A 16,693-nucleotide genomic window follows, 5' to 3' on the forward strand; every position below is an offset into this window, starting at 1 on the left:
GGAGCCTGTCCTTTTCAGTATCCCCTGCCACTCTGTTGAATAACATTTATTTTTTCTTCTAGAACAGAGCTCATCTAAAAACAGTTTAAATGCCAATTTTGTACAAGAGAGAAAAAAAAAACTGAAAAAATGAGATCCCATTCATACTGCTTGGCTTTTCCATTCTGAAGAAAGACTATATATATATATATTTAACAGAAATAGCTCATACTATAGCTACAGATCATTCTTTCCAATTAATGTAATTGTAAAATTAAAATCATTTCTCAGAAAGGAACCTCTGTCTTGAAAATTAGACTTGAAAAGCAGGTTTCCAGTGTTCTAATACATTCACTTGGTGCTGCAATGTACTTTGAGAAGAAAAATGGAAATTTACATTTTTAAGGTTTTACTTCCTATTAATGTTGTTATGGAGAAAAACTCATTAACTAGAGTATTTGTGAACTAAAGGAATAACAAATAAAAGCAAAGTAGTTTATTGGATTTTATTCATAAGAATATTTTTAAATATTTTGTTGAAATGCTTTTTGCTAACTTCTTTTCCCTGTAGTGAAATGGGATATGAGGATGAAATTTATTGCAATTATTCTTTGAAAAAAATACAAGTGCAGAGGTCTTTAGAGTAGATTTGTTTACTTGAACTGTTTCTCTAAGGAGTAACTCTATTAGAAACACTGTGTATTAAAACATTTATAGTTAGCATAAATGTCTAAACTGCTTCCAAGAAGAAAATTTGAACTATTTTGTGTTCTGTACATCCAATTCACATTATACTGTTTTCCTTGAATGTATTGCAATGTTAATGCCATGCTAATTTTAATATTTGGTTTTACAAGGGGACTCTTGCTTCTGAAATACATAGTGTAGTATATCACACATGACATTGAAGTCTTGGAACTTATCAGAGATATGACTACCAACGTTGGAAAAAAATATTCACACCTCCAAAATCAGTTCACATTCAATTATTAGGATATAACAGGATTCTCATGAAAACCTCTCAAGGTCAATGAGAAATTTGTCATGTACAATGGGGGGTAGGATGAAACATAATGAATTTTTCTGCCTCTGAAACATGATAATGCGCTACAAATTTCCCCAAATCACTCGTTGTTAGCCATGCATAGAAAATGATATGTCCCACATAATGATGAATCCAGACCCTTATTTCTTGCCTGCTTCCAGCCTGCACTGACTTCTCCCCATTTCAATGATACTATTGGTTTTAGGTAACCTTTCCAAAACCCATGTGCTGTACAGATAAAAATGAGGATTAAGTTAGGTACATATATTACACCATTTCAATGCATGCTTAGTCCATTGTCCAGCGGATGAGTTTTATGTTACTGATTTGAAGTGTGTACCCATTTTCATGCTTTCTCATGAATTAATTTGTCTCCTCTGCAGTTCACAATAGGTTTTCAAATTTTGAAATTTTGCTAATCACATTTTTCCCCTTGTCTTGTTTTTTTTTTTTTCCAGCTCTCGTAAATGTGAAACTTTGGGCTATTGATCGGCAATGTTTTCAAACAATAATGATGAGGACAGGCCTCATCAAGCATACTGAGTATATGGAATTTTTAAAAAGGTATGACACTTGTTTACTTTATAAGAAATACAGTGAAATTGCCGTCCTCATCTTTGACTTTTTGTGAATGCAGTATTTGATTTATGTTCTTTTCATCTCTTTTTTATTTGCTGTTTAACCATCTGTAAGCAGTATCCTTCAGCCAAAGGGAGGGCAATCACCAAGAGGAATTGTGCTGCTCTTTAGTTTCATTCCCATTGCAAGTTATTCATTTGCAGAGTCACGCAGCCTTCTTGTAAAAGAAAAAGCTTTGCTATGAGTCATTCAAAGCTTACATTATTACAGAAAATACCCATCAAAATAAAAACCTCCCCAGGGAAACATCTGGTTTGCAAAGTGTTGTAGAAGCAAGTCCATTCAAAGTGTATTTTTGTACTTCAGAGGCAAAAGGCAAGTTTCTAGCGAAGCAAAAGCCACAGGTTTCTGTAAAACACGGTTTAGATGAGTAGCAAGAAAGGCATAAAGCCAAATCTTTCACTCCTTAAATTTGGCCTCAGTCTCACGAGTGCCATTCAGTTAGTGCCGCCATCCCAAACTATGACAAATCCTCCTTACCAAAGCAATGGCTAATATCCCAATAATTCAGCTCTGCCATAGCAGTAAAGAACTGGCTATGCTTCATGTCAGCAAAGTAATAGCAAATAGGAGCATAACATCACTGAATCCTAGAGAAAAAAATTGCCCAAGTCAGCGATGTTGAAAGTAATCCCATCATAATCCCATCGTTACTAAGTCATTACTGCAATGGGTTTGTCCCAGATCAAAACGTTCCTGGCTGAAAAATTTCCCTCCCGAGCTGAGGACCTCTCTGTGCAAAAGTAATGAGGGATAACATACCAGAGAGGTGATTTCTTTTGCTGGTGGACGGGGAAAGGAACAAAACCCTTCAGATTTGGGCTCCTTTTCCTCTACCTCTCTCCAGCAGTAGGCTGTGCTTGATTTCTCTCTTGTCTATTTTGGATTCAGCTAATTTTCAACACAGGGAAACGTTTTAAAACTGATTGTGTAATTTCCAAAATAAGCTGCTTATTTTTTCCCAAACAGAGGTTTTCAGAGAAATTTACTCTTATAAGACCTAGAAGATTTTACAGTTTGCAAACTGAGTAATGACGCACCACCTGTAAAGGAATGTTTTTAACACTAATTCCATGCAGCTGTGTCAAATGACAGATAACAAGTCTACCTAGCACGGGCACACTTGATTTTTACCTTTATTTACTTCTGTTTCTGAACTTCTAATGTATTTTCAAACATAAGACTTATAAAAATAGAAGAACATGCACAGTACATTCACTCAGGCTTTCATAAACTCTAGGAGCAGCCTGTATTCATTCAACCTAAAATTAGTTTTTCTTCAGTTACCACTGGAGGAAAAGGGAGGTAGTAAAAATAACATATCGATACTAAAGAAACCCTCATGACACTCCTAGCTGGGAGTCACATAATTGGGCTGTCCTGCAGGGGCCCAGGAGGGTGACCACAGTCACAGACCACAGATCTGCAGGCAAGGCTTCACAGATGATTTAAAAATATTAAAAGGTTAGTAATAATAACAATGAAGTAATAGAACTAAAATAATTGGCCAGGCATCATGGCCTCTGATGAGGACAAGGTGTTGCCCTAGGGAGGACCTGGAGCTCCATGGAGATGTTCTGCTGCTCGGAGATTACATGCAAGTGCAGTGATCAAAGTCTAGCTTTTTCCAGGTGTCTGTTTGTGGTTATTCACAAGCAAGCTCACGAGAGAAAACAAAACCTGTTGCTGTGTTGAAAGCATTTAAAAAATCATGAATTAAAATGTTAACAAGCATTGGCCTTTTTTGTGTGCTGGTGAATGAAACCAAAAAATGAATATAAGATCAGTTCTGGGGGTTAGAGTCCCTGGCTCTCTTCCAAAGCAGAAGCTATGCACATATTAAGCTCTTAAGCTTTGAGCTTTAATAGAGATTTTCTAGAAGATTGTCAAGATTAATTTGGATGCAGGTTGCACAGAGCCTGCCCAGCTTTAATTTTAAAGCAAACAGTGTGAGTAAGAAACACAAGAGTTTTCTCACTATATCAGAGCTTCTTAGTCACAGCCTATTACAGTGTGTTGAGAGCATATTAATGCTCATTAAAAAGGCTAAAAGCAAGTATTTTTTCTTTAAATCTTGCTATTTCAGTTTTGGAAAGTATTTTTCATGTGCAACAAGTGCAGCATGGGGCTATTTGTCTAAAATGTCTATTTGCATGGAGGTCATTATCAAATGATATTGTCTAGTTTTGCTCTGTGCATCAACAGCTATCTCAATCTCAACATAAATCCAATTTTTTATTTCAATGAGGTATTAACTGCTCATTTTTAAGGATGCTCCCGTTCTCAGTGTTGAAGGAAAAAAACAAAACAACACTAAATCTTGAAAACAAGGAGTATGTCAATTGTTGACCTTATTTGTTATTTTTTCCTTTCCAATATTAGTAAGTGAATGAAAATGCTCATTAAGAAATTTAACAGAACAGAAACAAAGATGTAAATGAAACCTGTTCACAAAAATGTCAGTGAGGTTAGAAAGCACTATTTTTTGCTCTCAGTGCTCTAAAAAAGTTGCCCTTTATAATCTTTTCTTAGTCAATAATGTAACAGTCATTCTCTTTAATAGAATGTTTTTGCCTATGAACAAAATACAGTAGAAATGCAGCTTTTGGGGTGAAATAAGAGCATTCATATCTTCTCATTCATCTTGCTGACAATAGGTGCAGTTTGAGCCCAGGTGTCACCAGGGCTCCATATAGTCATTGTACAAAATATTAGCTTGTTGGTCAGTATTTGTGGTCTTGCTGGTCTTGCTGTGTTTTTCCTTAGGAGGAGCATACCGCTGAAATGGGTCAGCTATTATGTTCCTAATGTCACCCTTTTATCTCCAGAGAATGTGTACTAGTCCTTTCTTCTAAATGCTGTAGGAAGCCCATAAAAAGTACATTTCCTAGTCAAAAAATACCAGTAAAGATACTGTGCCAGAAGGCTGTCTTCTTGTTTGCTCCAAGGAGTAGTCGTGTGTAGTTCTCGTAGTCTTATAAAAGTCAGGATGACTCTTTTGATTTATATAAATCAACTGCAATACACTGAAGCTAGTAGCAACTGAACATCTCAGTGTTTGTGGTATTTGTGAGGAACCAGTCTCTGTTTTCCTTTCTGTTGCTTGTAAAGTCAACGGATGATCCTTGAAAGTGGTCAGAAGATGGCCAAATTCCATAGCAGCACCTGCTTCAAATAAGGAATGGAAAATCCAGGCTATTTTTTGATCCCTGTGTATATGCTGAATACCAAATCGTAGCACTGATACCCTTTGAAGCACAGCTATGGCTCATTATGGAGTTAAATCAATGCTAGATTCAGCTAGTTCAAAGTGTAGCTAATGTGCAGGTACTGGTCAAGAGTTAAAATATTAATATATTCTAAAAACCTTCTGTAGAGTTAGTAAACTCCTTATGGATGGAAATGCTGAACATTTAATCTTTAATCTTTACCCAACTTAATGCTTACTGTATATTATTGAATATACCTGCCCTATACAAGCAAGAAAAAGCATTGCCCTGCAATGAAGGTTGCAGCTATGCTAAATCAACCGTACATCTCACTGCAGTGTTCATTCTTGAAAGGTTACAATGATTTTCTTCTCTGATTTTTCTTCTCAAGCCTGTAATGAAAATAATTCCATTTAAGCAAGATAAGAATATTTCAATTACGGAAACAATGATTTATAAAATAAATTTGTTCAGGAAATAAGATGGGGAAAAGATTTTCACTGTAACAGGTGTAATCATTTCCTGCTAAATCATAGAAGTTTTAAGGAGGGGCACAAATATCCACTCTTCAAAAAGGCCAGAATGCCTTGGAATAGCAAATTATGTATTTTTTATGACTTCCTAAATTCTCCATTAAAAAGTGCCTCATGTTCTGTCCCACCATGTAAACTCTGATTCATCCAAGACCCTGGAACGGATCAGGAGAACAAGTGATGAATACTCCGTGTAGCCTCAGAGGAAGGATCTAACTTTAGAAGCGGAAACTTTAAAAGCTTTAAACTTCCTTTAAGTTTAAAGGAAGTTAAATGCATACAGACACACAACCTTGAATCTTATAAATAAAAATTCAGTACTGAGAAGAGAAAATCAAAGTATCTTGTTAGCCCAAGCCTTAAATTTTAACTTTACCGTAGTCCTGATGAAAAAATTCTCACTCTTCAGCTTTTAATATTTTGTTTTAGTGTTTTGTCTTGATCTCAAGTGTCGTTTACAGTTATATCCAGGGCCAAATTGTAGGAAGTAGGAAGTTTTGATCTGGCCACACATGGCAGAACAGAGCAGATTACGTCTAAGAAAGGAGACCTTTCTAATTTTATTGTCCTCATGGCTTATCTGCGTGGAGTATGAGGCTGGTAAATTTCATGTGTATAAACATGTAGTTAATTATTACAACATACTGAAATGCCGAAATTGGTCAGAGTGTGTAGAATGATGACTTGAGAGAAGGTTTAGCATTTCGTGCAAGTCGTTTATCACTGAGAGGAAAGCAAATAGGAAAACATGTGAAGCTTTATTAAACGACTGTGTCTTCGACAGATTGCCTGCAGTTTCATGCAAAACGTTTCTCAAAGTGCATCTTAGGGTGAAATTATTCTGGATAGAAGTGAGAGTGAAATTAAAAGAGACAGGAAAACAGAGGAGAAGCTTTTAAAAAAGAGAGTTGGAAATCAGTGGTGAGTTGGTGAAATATGTACATTGAGATAGTTCCAGATCTGAAAAATAGGCATTGGCCTAACAAAGACAGCTTTTGTGGAGGTCTGGAACGTAGATGAAGTGAACAGAGGGGATAGCAGAGAAAGAGGAAAAGGGAAGTTATTTCTACAAGGTAAATTAATGAATGTATTCCTAATACAAATGTTTATGGAAGAACAGATGTAACTCTTCAAACCAGACGGCCATCTAAGACCAGCATCCTTTCCATCCCAAGATGGTGTTCAAGGCCAAAATGGAGAGGCCCAACCCCTGGGATGGGTGTGCAGCTCAGGGCTTTGAAGACCAAGCATGTCACTTCAAGTGGTGCTCACCTCCATAAGGTCTGCTAGGGTGCCCACATTTTCCAAGACAGTCCAAGGAGTATTCCTTGGAGGAACGAGCTGCACCGTTATGTCATGGCCAGGTTCCCTCTGGCCTCAGAGGCAGCCCAGAAAGCAGAGTTATCCCACCTGGTGGTGCCCTATTGCTGTCCAAGCTGACTGACACCGGCTCAGTCCTGTGTTCATGAACTGTGCTGTCAAACAAGTGACAAGTCACTGGTCACAAAAAGGCTTATGTCCATGTTGGTATCTCCTGTATGGAGCCAGGAAGGCTGGAAACATACAAACAGCACCTCCTAAGAGCCATCAAGTCCCGATAGGACTTGAATATCTGCTCACCTTTCTCTTCCTCTTCAGTGCCCCAAACTGACCATAGTAAGATGCTCAGGAAAGAGTAAAAACAGGGTGAGGTAATTCATACATAATTTGGCTGGTTTGCATCTGAGCTGGCTTTCTGACTCCTCTCTGGGGACAGCTCTGAATCTTTTCTCGCTTCTGAGGTCTTCATGTGACATTTTTTAGACCTCTCTTGCCTGTTAGCATAACTCAAGCAAAGTGAATCGCATGCCACCCACAATTTTACTCTGATTTGCAGAGCTGTCAAGTAGTATCTTCCTTTCTTTCTTAAGATGCACTGTTTCTTGTATTGTCTTATGCTGCCTAAAACCCACAGGTCTGCTAAGAGAGGTAAGATCGAGTGGCTGATCTACAGGAGAGCACAGTGGTGATTTTAGCTGGAAAATGTAAGCAGCCAGATTCTTTCTGCATCATGGGAGCAAGGGTCTGGCCTTGAAGAGAGCACCTGGAAGTGATGGGTGCTCTTTCAGAGCAGACCTCCGCCTAATACGCTGTTGGCTGAGCTCTACAGCCACTCTGAGAATGCAGTGAGAGTTTAAATTGCCTTTTTTCATAAGTGTTCAATGTGAGCAAAACGATAGGCAAGAGGGACTATTCATGCAAGCAGAAAAACAATTCAAGGTTGAGTTGGTTTAGTGCAGAAGTTTTAGTGGAGTTACAGGATTCCTCAGTGATCATCAAAATGAAGAACGAATTCAGCCTTGTTTGCAACAAATCAAAGAATACTCTGATATAATATGCCTTTCAGTGGTGTGTATATATATATATATATATATATATTTTTTTTTTTTAAAGTGAGATGGAAATACAGTTTAGCCAGTGAAGGTTGTGTTTAATTCATGATGCCATGAGGAGCTACACTGAATTTCAGGATCCTCATGTGAAAAAAAAGCTGTGTTTTGGATCTGGAAATCACGCAAAATCTTGTATGTCTGGTCTGTTTGCTTTCACCTCGTTGCTTTAAATTTGGTTTCGGCTCAGGACACTTGAGGATATCTTGAGGGAAGTTAATGTTTGCAAGTGGCTGAGCGCAAGGGGTTGGTTTTCACTGCGCCACGGCGTGCAGGCAGGTGCTGGCTGAAGCAGAACTGAAACGATGTGCTGCAGTATCAAGCTGTCAATTTTCAACATGAAAAATATTCTTTCTGATCTTTCAGTGGTGAGAAAGGCAGGTTAGGAGTTTTTGAAATAGTTTTGTAATGACTGCTTTTGACCTAGCCTCTGTATCCCCATGTAAATGCTATTAATGCACGTGAAGGCAGACAATTTATTAAGTAATGCAAGGTGAGTATTGACTAAGTATGTTTTTAATCTAAGGAAAATCTCTACTGGAGGCCAATGCACCACAAGAACAAGGGAGGAGAACTGATACCCAGGTGTCAGTGGTATGTGCTGATTGCCCTCTTGCTTCTGCTGCTGATTGACAAAACCAGAGTGTTTGTACACCAACATATCTGTGTGTTTACTCCAGCACCTGATTGTGGATTCGGCATCTGCAGCCAGGAATGCCATTAGCATGGATTGATTAGCTCCTGTGCTGTTTTGCATGTTTACCTTCCGTCAGAGCATTCATGCTTCAGGCTTGCTTTTTTTTTTCTTCCCTATTTCCGCAGGTGTTTGTTACAGCTTAGCTAGAGTGTAATAAAGGAAAAGGGCTTTTCCCCATGACACCTGCTTCCAGCTGTGGCAGTCTTAAGGTCTGATCTGCAATTCAGCAGTAAATAGTTTACTGAAAGCAGGTGACAGGCAGTTACTTTGCTCCTGGTGTCCATCTGTGGGGTAACTTAGGGCTTTGCTGAAATGATGGATAGAGTTCTCTTGTGGGAAACAGCCTGGACCAGGGTGTGCAGAGCGGGCAACCACAGATGGTGAGGATTTTGAAGTGCTTGACTTTGCTGGTTCTTCATTCATTCAGCTTGGAGTTTTCTAGGGGAGATACAGAGGTAATTTACTGGCAAACCAGGTATTAGTCTGGTTTCCTGTTGATACAAGTAGGACCAGAATCTGGTCCTGTATTGTTGCAGTGGTGCTTCAGAGCCATCAGGGTTGGTTATATCTGACATCCTGACTGGAGAAAGAAAGCTCCTGTCAGTAATTTTTTGTCAGGTCAAAAACAATTCTATCTTGCTGTCTAACTATTTGCTGCTGTCAGGATTTGAAGGACAGAGCTCCAGAACAAACTGGGCTGAGAAATGACTTAAATGTTTGTGTTTTCTGCAGCAACTAAAATATCCAGCTCTTCACAGCTTAATACAGAACATTCAATGTAACTGGAGATTCAGGGTGTTAGAGTTTGTTTGATGTAATTCATCCTTTCCAAATCAACATTTTGCGTTGCAATATTGTTTGTGGCTGTGTATACCAGGATTGTTTTCCATTGCTTGCTAAAATGTAGTAAAGAGTAGACATCTTGAGATTTGAGATTCTGCAAATATTAAAGTAGATGAAATTACTGTACATAAGGTTATTTTATTCTGAACACATGATGTCACTTAAAATGAGACTCTGCAGAGGTAGCATGATCTCCAAAACATGATCTGCAGCACAGCCACAGGCTGGATAGCATTGGGTGGCTTCACTGAGGTGTCCCTTACACGTGAAAAGATGAGGAGGCAGCCTAGAATTACCAAGCAAGACGTGACAGGTTGTTGTTTTGCAAATGCTGTATGGTGATAATCTTTGCATCTTTGATCTGTTAGCTGTTTAAAATGTCCAGGTTAGTCATTCACACCCTAGTTGTGGCAGCAGAGGGCAGAACAGTGATGCTTAGCTTTAAAGATGGATGAATTGTGACGAATTGCAAAAGATACTACGTGTTGGAGATTCTTCAGGGTATACTTTATGCTTCACATTCATGCCTTGTTTAAAAATGAGCAGTACAAACAGTAGTTATGACATGTAGTGGGTGGATTAAATGGTGAGGTTTCACATAGCCATAGAGAGATGGGAATAGGCTGTCTCTGACTGTGAAAACTAACAGACATCCCTGATATTTGGCCAGTTTGGTTACATGTATCAAAAATTTTTTTGAATTACTTGGTGGGAACTTTTGCTCATTAACACTGACTTTAATGAATCTCGCAACAGCTCAGAGTTTCTAGAAGTGGAAGACAAGTTTGTTTGGCCAGTGTTGATTGAATGTGGTGATGGTCATCTTAGACAAAATACTTAACAACTGAAACGGGATTCAGGTCATAAAAGAGGATGATAGGACTGTGAGAAATGGTGGCCGTGTGGGAAGTTAACGTTGGGAATATTTTTTGAGGTCTTTTACTGTGGAAACAAGTCTGGATGATAAATATAGAAGCATTGATGTAATGTCATCATATGCCTGTGAGGAATTTGACCTGGTATGAAACAACTGAAAACTAATGTAGAAAATGTTTGGAGGGTCTGCACCAGCATCAGTGGCTGGAAACAAACTTAATGCAATGTTGGGCCAAAAAAAGTTGGAAATCCTTGGGCCAGTAGTCAAAAAACAGGGCAATTACATGAGCCTGCATATGGTGTGCTCTCTGCAGCTGGAAGAACTTGCCCAACTCAGATGTCCATAATTCAGGATAAGTTGAGAAGAGTCATGGGAATAATTATGGGGATGGAAAATTTGCTTTATACTGAGGGACACAAGAAGATGAAGACATCTAATGTAACTGAGAGAAGACAACGTAGTAAAATGTTCATGGTATGTAGGAATCCATGCAGGGGACCTTAGTAAAAGGCTCATAGAGAAGGCAAAAAAAGAGGACAGAGGTTGAGATAGGGTAACAATAAGCCTTGTGTTATAACAAAGGTAATTCTTGGATATTGAAACAAGGTGAAAGAGATTATGATGGATTTTATTATTTATTTTGAAATCAAGTTTTTATGTTTCTCTAAAAATCGCATTCTGTTTTAAAGCAATTAGTTCAAAAAGGTTCTATGTCCTGTGCTGTACCAGAAATCAGAGTACATGGTTTATTATCTGGCTTTCACGGTTTACTAATCAATTTGTAATTCACTGATACTGACTTAGAATGACTCATGCTCACTTAGAATGACTCATTGATACCAGTTTTAAAATTTAGGATTAATCCCAGAAAACCCAGTGCAAATGACCATTGCATTTTGCCAGGATAAAGGCCTTAGTCCTTAATTTGTAAAACTACTTCTATAGCTTACTGACAGTGTAGGAAATAGCAATGGGAGACACCCTTGTGCATTGATCTCTCTTTTATGGCCACAGATGTTCCTTGTTTGTCATTCTGACTGCGTGCCCACACAACACATCTCACCAGTGGTTTGACCTGGAAGGATAAATTGCCTAAGCATCCAGAACTACTCTCCAAAGGGGTCAAACCCCTTCAGCTCCGAAGTGATCAGTGTCAAATTATTAATAAATCAATAGGTTGGAAATCAAAGCGAAAGCAGCAACACAGCAGACTAGGGAGGTCTTTTTGTGTCTGACTGCTGTAAAGGGCTCAGAAAGGTATATTCACTTTGCTGCATGACAATGAACTTCACTTAATTTTGCCCCTCTAATAATCAGATATTAATAGGTATCAGGGCCTACGTGAAAGGATTATTATTATATATATATTACTATTATTGTTATCGTTTCGAATGAATGAGTAACCTGAGCAATTCTTGACAGGAACACACAGGCAGAAGTTTAGCTTCTGTATCTACTTTTCTGCTCTTCTAAGAAGAAATTTCACCACAATGTATTTGACCACCTGTGGAAGCTCTCAGCTCATTGTCTTGTTAGAAGACCTGACTAAATACAATTTTCAAATACTGTAGATTGTTTTACAGATTTTTGATTACATTGATAATTGTGATAAAAAAAAAATACAATTTTACTTTGGGGGTGGGGATGTTGGATTAATATTTTGCTCTCATTTGCAGTGAGAGGCAGTGTGTCTTTAGAGATACATGCTTGTGTGGGCCTGAACAGTCTTATCAACTTGCAGCCTGAAACAATGGGCTGTAACACCTTAGGTTTTCTTTGATTAGCTATTCTGCATGCACTGCGGCTTCCAGAAATCAGTGTCAATTCTTCATTATTTTTTCTTTTGTGGTTCAAAGTGACAGTTAAATAGGCAGTGGATCTGTCACCTTAAATGAATCTTAGTGTTCTTCACTGATGGTGTTTTATTAACCATGCAAGTCCATGGCAGAGAAATGCTCTTACCAGTGCTTGTATGTGACTATTGTGTCTGTCCAGGGACAATCATGCCTTTGGGTTACATTTGTCTGGAAATCATTTTGCCACTGAATTCTAGTATGTAGCATTCAAGTACGCTCCAAATAACATTTTTGGCTTCCACTTACTTTCTGTTCTCTCTATTTGGGACTGCACAGCAAGTCATTAAAAGGACTATCCACAAAATGGCTTCTAGTGCTGCAGAAATAACTAATCACCAAGGGAAATTACTGGTCACTTGCTGGATGCTGAACAGTTGTAAAATCAACTTCTACCTTTCTTATCCCAATAAAAAGGATAAGAGTGCACTGGAGCACTCTCCATTTCTATGCATATCTTCATCCACCAGCCCTTCACAAAGCCTCTATTCTGGCATATGCCAGAACAGTAATTTTTCTCCTTGCAAAATTGTTAATCGCCTTGGGTTGGTAATTGGAAAACCAACTGAGGTCTCCAATGAAAAAAAAAACTGCTAGAGGATTATTTACAGGCTCCAAAGAAATCATGCTTGTATTCCTACAAATTGAAATGTTTAAAATATGTTGAATGTTTGGGAGAGAAGGTAGTTAAAGAAGTGTCTTTTTTCCACACTTGGTGGGAAGTTTTGCATGCCAACTAATTTTTAGAAGGGTATCTCAGACTCTATGTTTGAAAACTGTATATCCAAACTGTCTTTTGATCCTAATGAAAAATGTGAGTTTGTCTGCAAATGCACAATGACAAACAGAACGTTTTGGCTAACCATTTATTTGATGAACAATGCAGCTTTAGGGCTGCGTAATTTGTTGACAGAATATTTCAGAAATAATGAAAGAAACTTCAGCGCTCTCAGTGATCGATTCCTGCATGATGAAATAAGTGGCTACAAGGATGACAGGAGAGTGGTGGATGTAATTCCTTTTGGTTTAGAAAGGCGTTAGGCACCGTTGCATGCAGTATTGTCACTTGAAAGCTGAGGATATATGGGCTAGATGCACGATGGTTGGATGGGTTGAAATTTGGCAAGGCTGTCAGGCTCAAAGAGAGGTAATCAATGACTTTGGTGTTCAGCTGGTGTTGGTGAAAAGCAAAGTTCATTAGGGGATGATAGTGGGGCAAGTACTCCACGTCTCCACTGGCAACCCAGATGATTGGACATCATCTTCAGCAGATGTCCATCAAAGGACAAGAATTAGGGGATAGGGGCTGTTTGTGCCAAGCCAAAAAAATGGACCTTCATTTGAGGGAGACCTTGAGAAGTTTGTCTATTGTGTCAAAATCAAAAGGTTTGTCCAGTGCTTAGGAAAGTTGTGTGTTTGAGGATACTCTGTGTAAAGATTTCAGGAGGAATCTCATAGGTCAGGTCTGGATTTAACAGGGAGTTGCTTATGCCAAAGAAGTTAACAACCTGATCTTTTCATCTAAAGTTTGGATACTCACAGAGAAAAAATACCAGTGCAAGAGGTAGTATTTCACATGATGACCACCATGTGTAAGAAAATAGGTCAGGCAGGATCAGCTTCATTACCATGGCAACTTCTTAATTGCTAGTGGAGAAGGCTATGCTAGGTGCTAAACAGATGTATTTTTACAATGTACCCGGAGGGCATTGAAGTCACAATAAACAGCAGTTACTTTTCTAATACTCTGAGTGTACTTTGAGATCATGTTCAGGTTCTTTTCTATATTTCTATGCACTCAAGGTTGTGTTTTATGTATTAGTGAGTGTTCAGCTGAAGGGTTTATGGGGATTTTCTCATTCCAGCAGTGGTGACACTGCTGCAGCTAATGGAAATGTCAAACTGGAGCTACTTCCAACCATTCTGACTTAGGAGTGTAAGGTTGCTGGGTGTCTTCCTATTCTGAGATCCAGCTCCAATGTAAAAAATGCACGACACAGTAGGAAATGTCAGTGTCTAATTCATGCACTCAAGGTCACAGTGGCAACAGAGCTTCCATATACTTCATTTTTATCCTTTTATTTATGTTGTCTAAATTGAATGGCCATGATAAAACTCTTGAAACTGTAGCAGTTTGTGCAAGAAAGGGGTTTGAGGCTTCAAACTCTATATTTAGCTACCATCTATTCCCAGAGTTTGCAGAGTGTTTTCAATGCATCTACAGGGAGGGCCTTGGTGTGCAACTTCCAAAAACACATTTTGCATGAGAGAAATGCATGACAATTTTATTATGAGACTTGTTACATTGCTTTGACAAATGTGAGTTGCCACTAACAGAGTCTGGTACGGCGTCGAGACGTAAGCCTCAAGATACAGCCAGAAATAGTTGAGAAGCTGGGAGAGAAATGAATACATGAGTATTCAGTAAAGTTCATACTTCACGGAGCAAATAGTAAATATTTAACATTTGATCACTGTCTCTCACTCTGGGTCCCTTACAGCTGTTTTCTGAATTCAGGTCCATGCTTAAACCATTCCCAAACCTTCAAAATTGTGCATCGGGCTTGAGGGAAGATACTTCTGAAGGTATTGTAATTTGGTTAGGTTCAGGCAGGAATTTTGAGGTCTGTAAGTAGCTAGCAGTTCATTAACTTGGAGTCTGCTTTATTGGAAATATTCTTCGAAGTTTAAATTTGCTGTGAAGTTGCTCAGTATTTAGCAACTGTCTTTGCAGTGCAAACACCCAGTGTTTTGCAGAAGGCTGTGCACTTAATGAGAACAGCCTTTCTTCTTGCTGCTCTCTCCCGGCACTGCTCATAGTAGTACTTAATAACGTGGTAGTGGTTAAAAACCTGCTTTGGACCCTGTTATTAAAGATGCTTTAGAAACAGATTTAGAACAGATTGCCTGGTCTGAAAGATTCACAGCCTGGCTCAAAGCATTGGAAGTTAACGTGTCATGGCTGCAGAAAGCAGGAAAAATTGGGATAATGCTTAGGTGTTGACAGTTCTTCCTTTAAGAAATAAATGGTCATGAGATAGAAGTGACACCTTTGTCTACCAGCCACAATTGAGAAAGCAAGCTTCTTCTAATGGGGTGAGTAAAAAAAAACACCATGGCAGAAGTTGAAGAAAGGTGTTATTTCTTGACATTATCTAATTGACATTTATTTTCTGTAAGTCAGAAAGATCCAATACAGATTCACAAGTGGAGGCATTTTGATAACTGTTAGTTAAATAACAGATCATAAGAAGTGCTTTTTCTCTCTGCTGGAAAGGGCTGGCTGATACTTTTGAAGAGAGCCACGGTGCAAAAAAAACACATGGTTTAGTAAGCAAACTTGCATATCAAAGGATTTAGCTTTCATTTAATCTTTCCTTATGGATGGCTGACAGTTATCACATTGCCCAGCTAGCCCAGCTGTGGATGAGAAACAGACTAATATAAAAGTGGATATTGATGTGCCACTTGTCACTGATTTATTTTTTTTTCCTCCTGGGCCATTTGGTAAACCTTTGCTAAAAGTGTGTTTCAACAAGAACAGAGATTCCTTCAAGAGTCTGATTAGCTGTAACTTCAGTTAACTCTTAAACACAAAACCCTTAAGATGTACTCATTTGAAATATCACATAATCATGTTTTGCTGATTATAAATCCTTTGGGGATTAATACGTGTCGGAAGTACATGTTTGTTCAAGCAAAAATGAAATAGCATTCACTGGCTCTTTGGAGCTTTGAAATACAGTGAAGTATTACTTCCTCTGCAAATTGGAACCATCCATATGGGAAAATAAAGTGCATGAATTGGAATACATCCTTCTGAAGGGGCAATTTTAGTCTTTGTTAATAATCTGGATGAGACAGTTGCTGACTGCAAATAAACCATGTTGCTGAATACAAAATAAACAGTATTGAGATTAAAAATATGGACAAGGGTCTTTGAATTCATCTTGTCGCAATGCATAACTCAGGAGCACGTAATGTACGCTGAACTGTATTAGAGTTTAAAGGCCAAATTAAGTAAAGAACTGGGCATGCTTCCAAAAGAATAGCTCATTAAACTTCAGCCCTCCGTCGGTTGTTAGGAAGCATGCAGGAAGGCCACCCTTTGATAGTCTTTGGCAAGGAATATCACATCTAATTTTGGATTTGACATTAGAAAAAGATGTTGTAGCTTCTGCTAGAGACATGAAAGCATGCTGTGCTGGAAGTTGAAGCCTCAGCATAGAAAAAGCTGCTGGTTTGGTATTTGGGTGCAATTAGAGGTGTGAGTGAAATATTGTGATAATATTGCATTATATTCATGGGAAACTAACAGTGATTCATAAGGAAAATAGATCCTTTCTTTATTTAGTTTGTATCTCTGTAAAGCGTTCAGTACGAAGGATGCTTTTTATGTTCTACTAATGCAACCTGTTTGTATTTATCAATTTTTATGTCCTATATATTGCGATACTGTAGCTATTTCACCTACAGCTTGGCAAACTTGTTCGGCAGGTAAAAGAAGAAAATTAACTTCAACAAATATCTGACATACATCTTAAGTCAGGAAGAGGGCTTAGGGAGCTTTTACCCTTTCTTTTGTTTTG

General features: G+C 38.4%; 1 protein-coding gene across 5 annotated transcripts in view; it reads left to right on the forward strand.

The window, feature by feature from the left end:
• Positions 1-16,693, forward strand: part of PRKG1 (protein kinase cGMP-dependent 1) — a 449,368-nt gene that overhangs the window by 246,313 nt on the left and 186,362 nt on the right. For all 5 annotated transcript variants that reach the window (XM_068689510.1, XM_068689508.1, XM_068689507.1 and 2 more), the window contains one exon: positions 1,483-1,588. In XM_068689510.1, the coding sequence (XP_068545611.1) occupies positions 1,483-1,588 (106 nt within the window). The remainder of the gene's footprint in view (positions 1-1,482; positions 1,589-16,693) is intronic.

Source organism: Anas acuta, chromosome 7, assembly GCF_963932015.1.
Source record: "Anas acuta chromosome 7, bAnaAcu1.1, whole genome shotgun sequence".
NCBI lineage: Eukaryota > Metazoa > Chordata > Aves > Anseriformes > Anatidae > Anas > Anas acuta.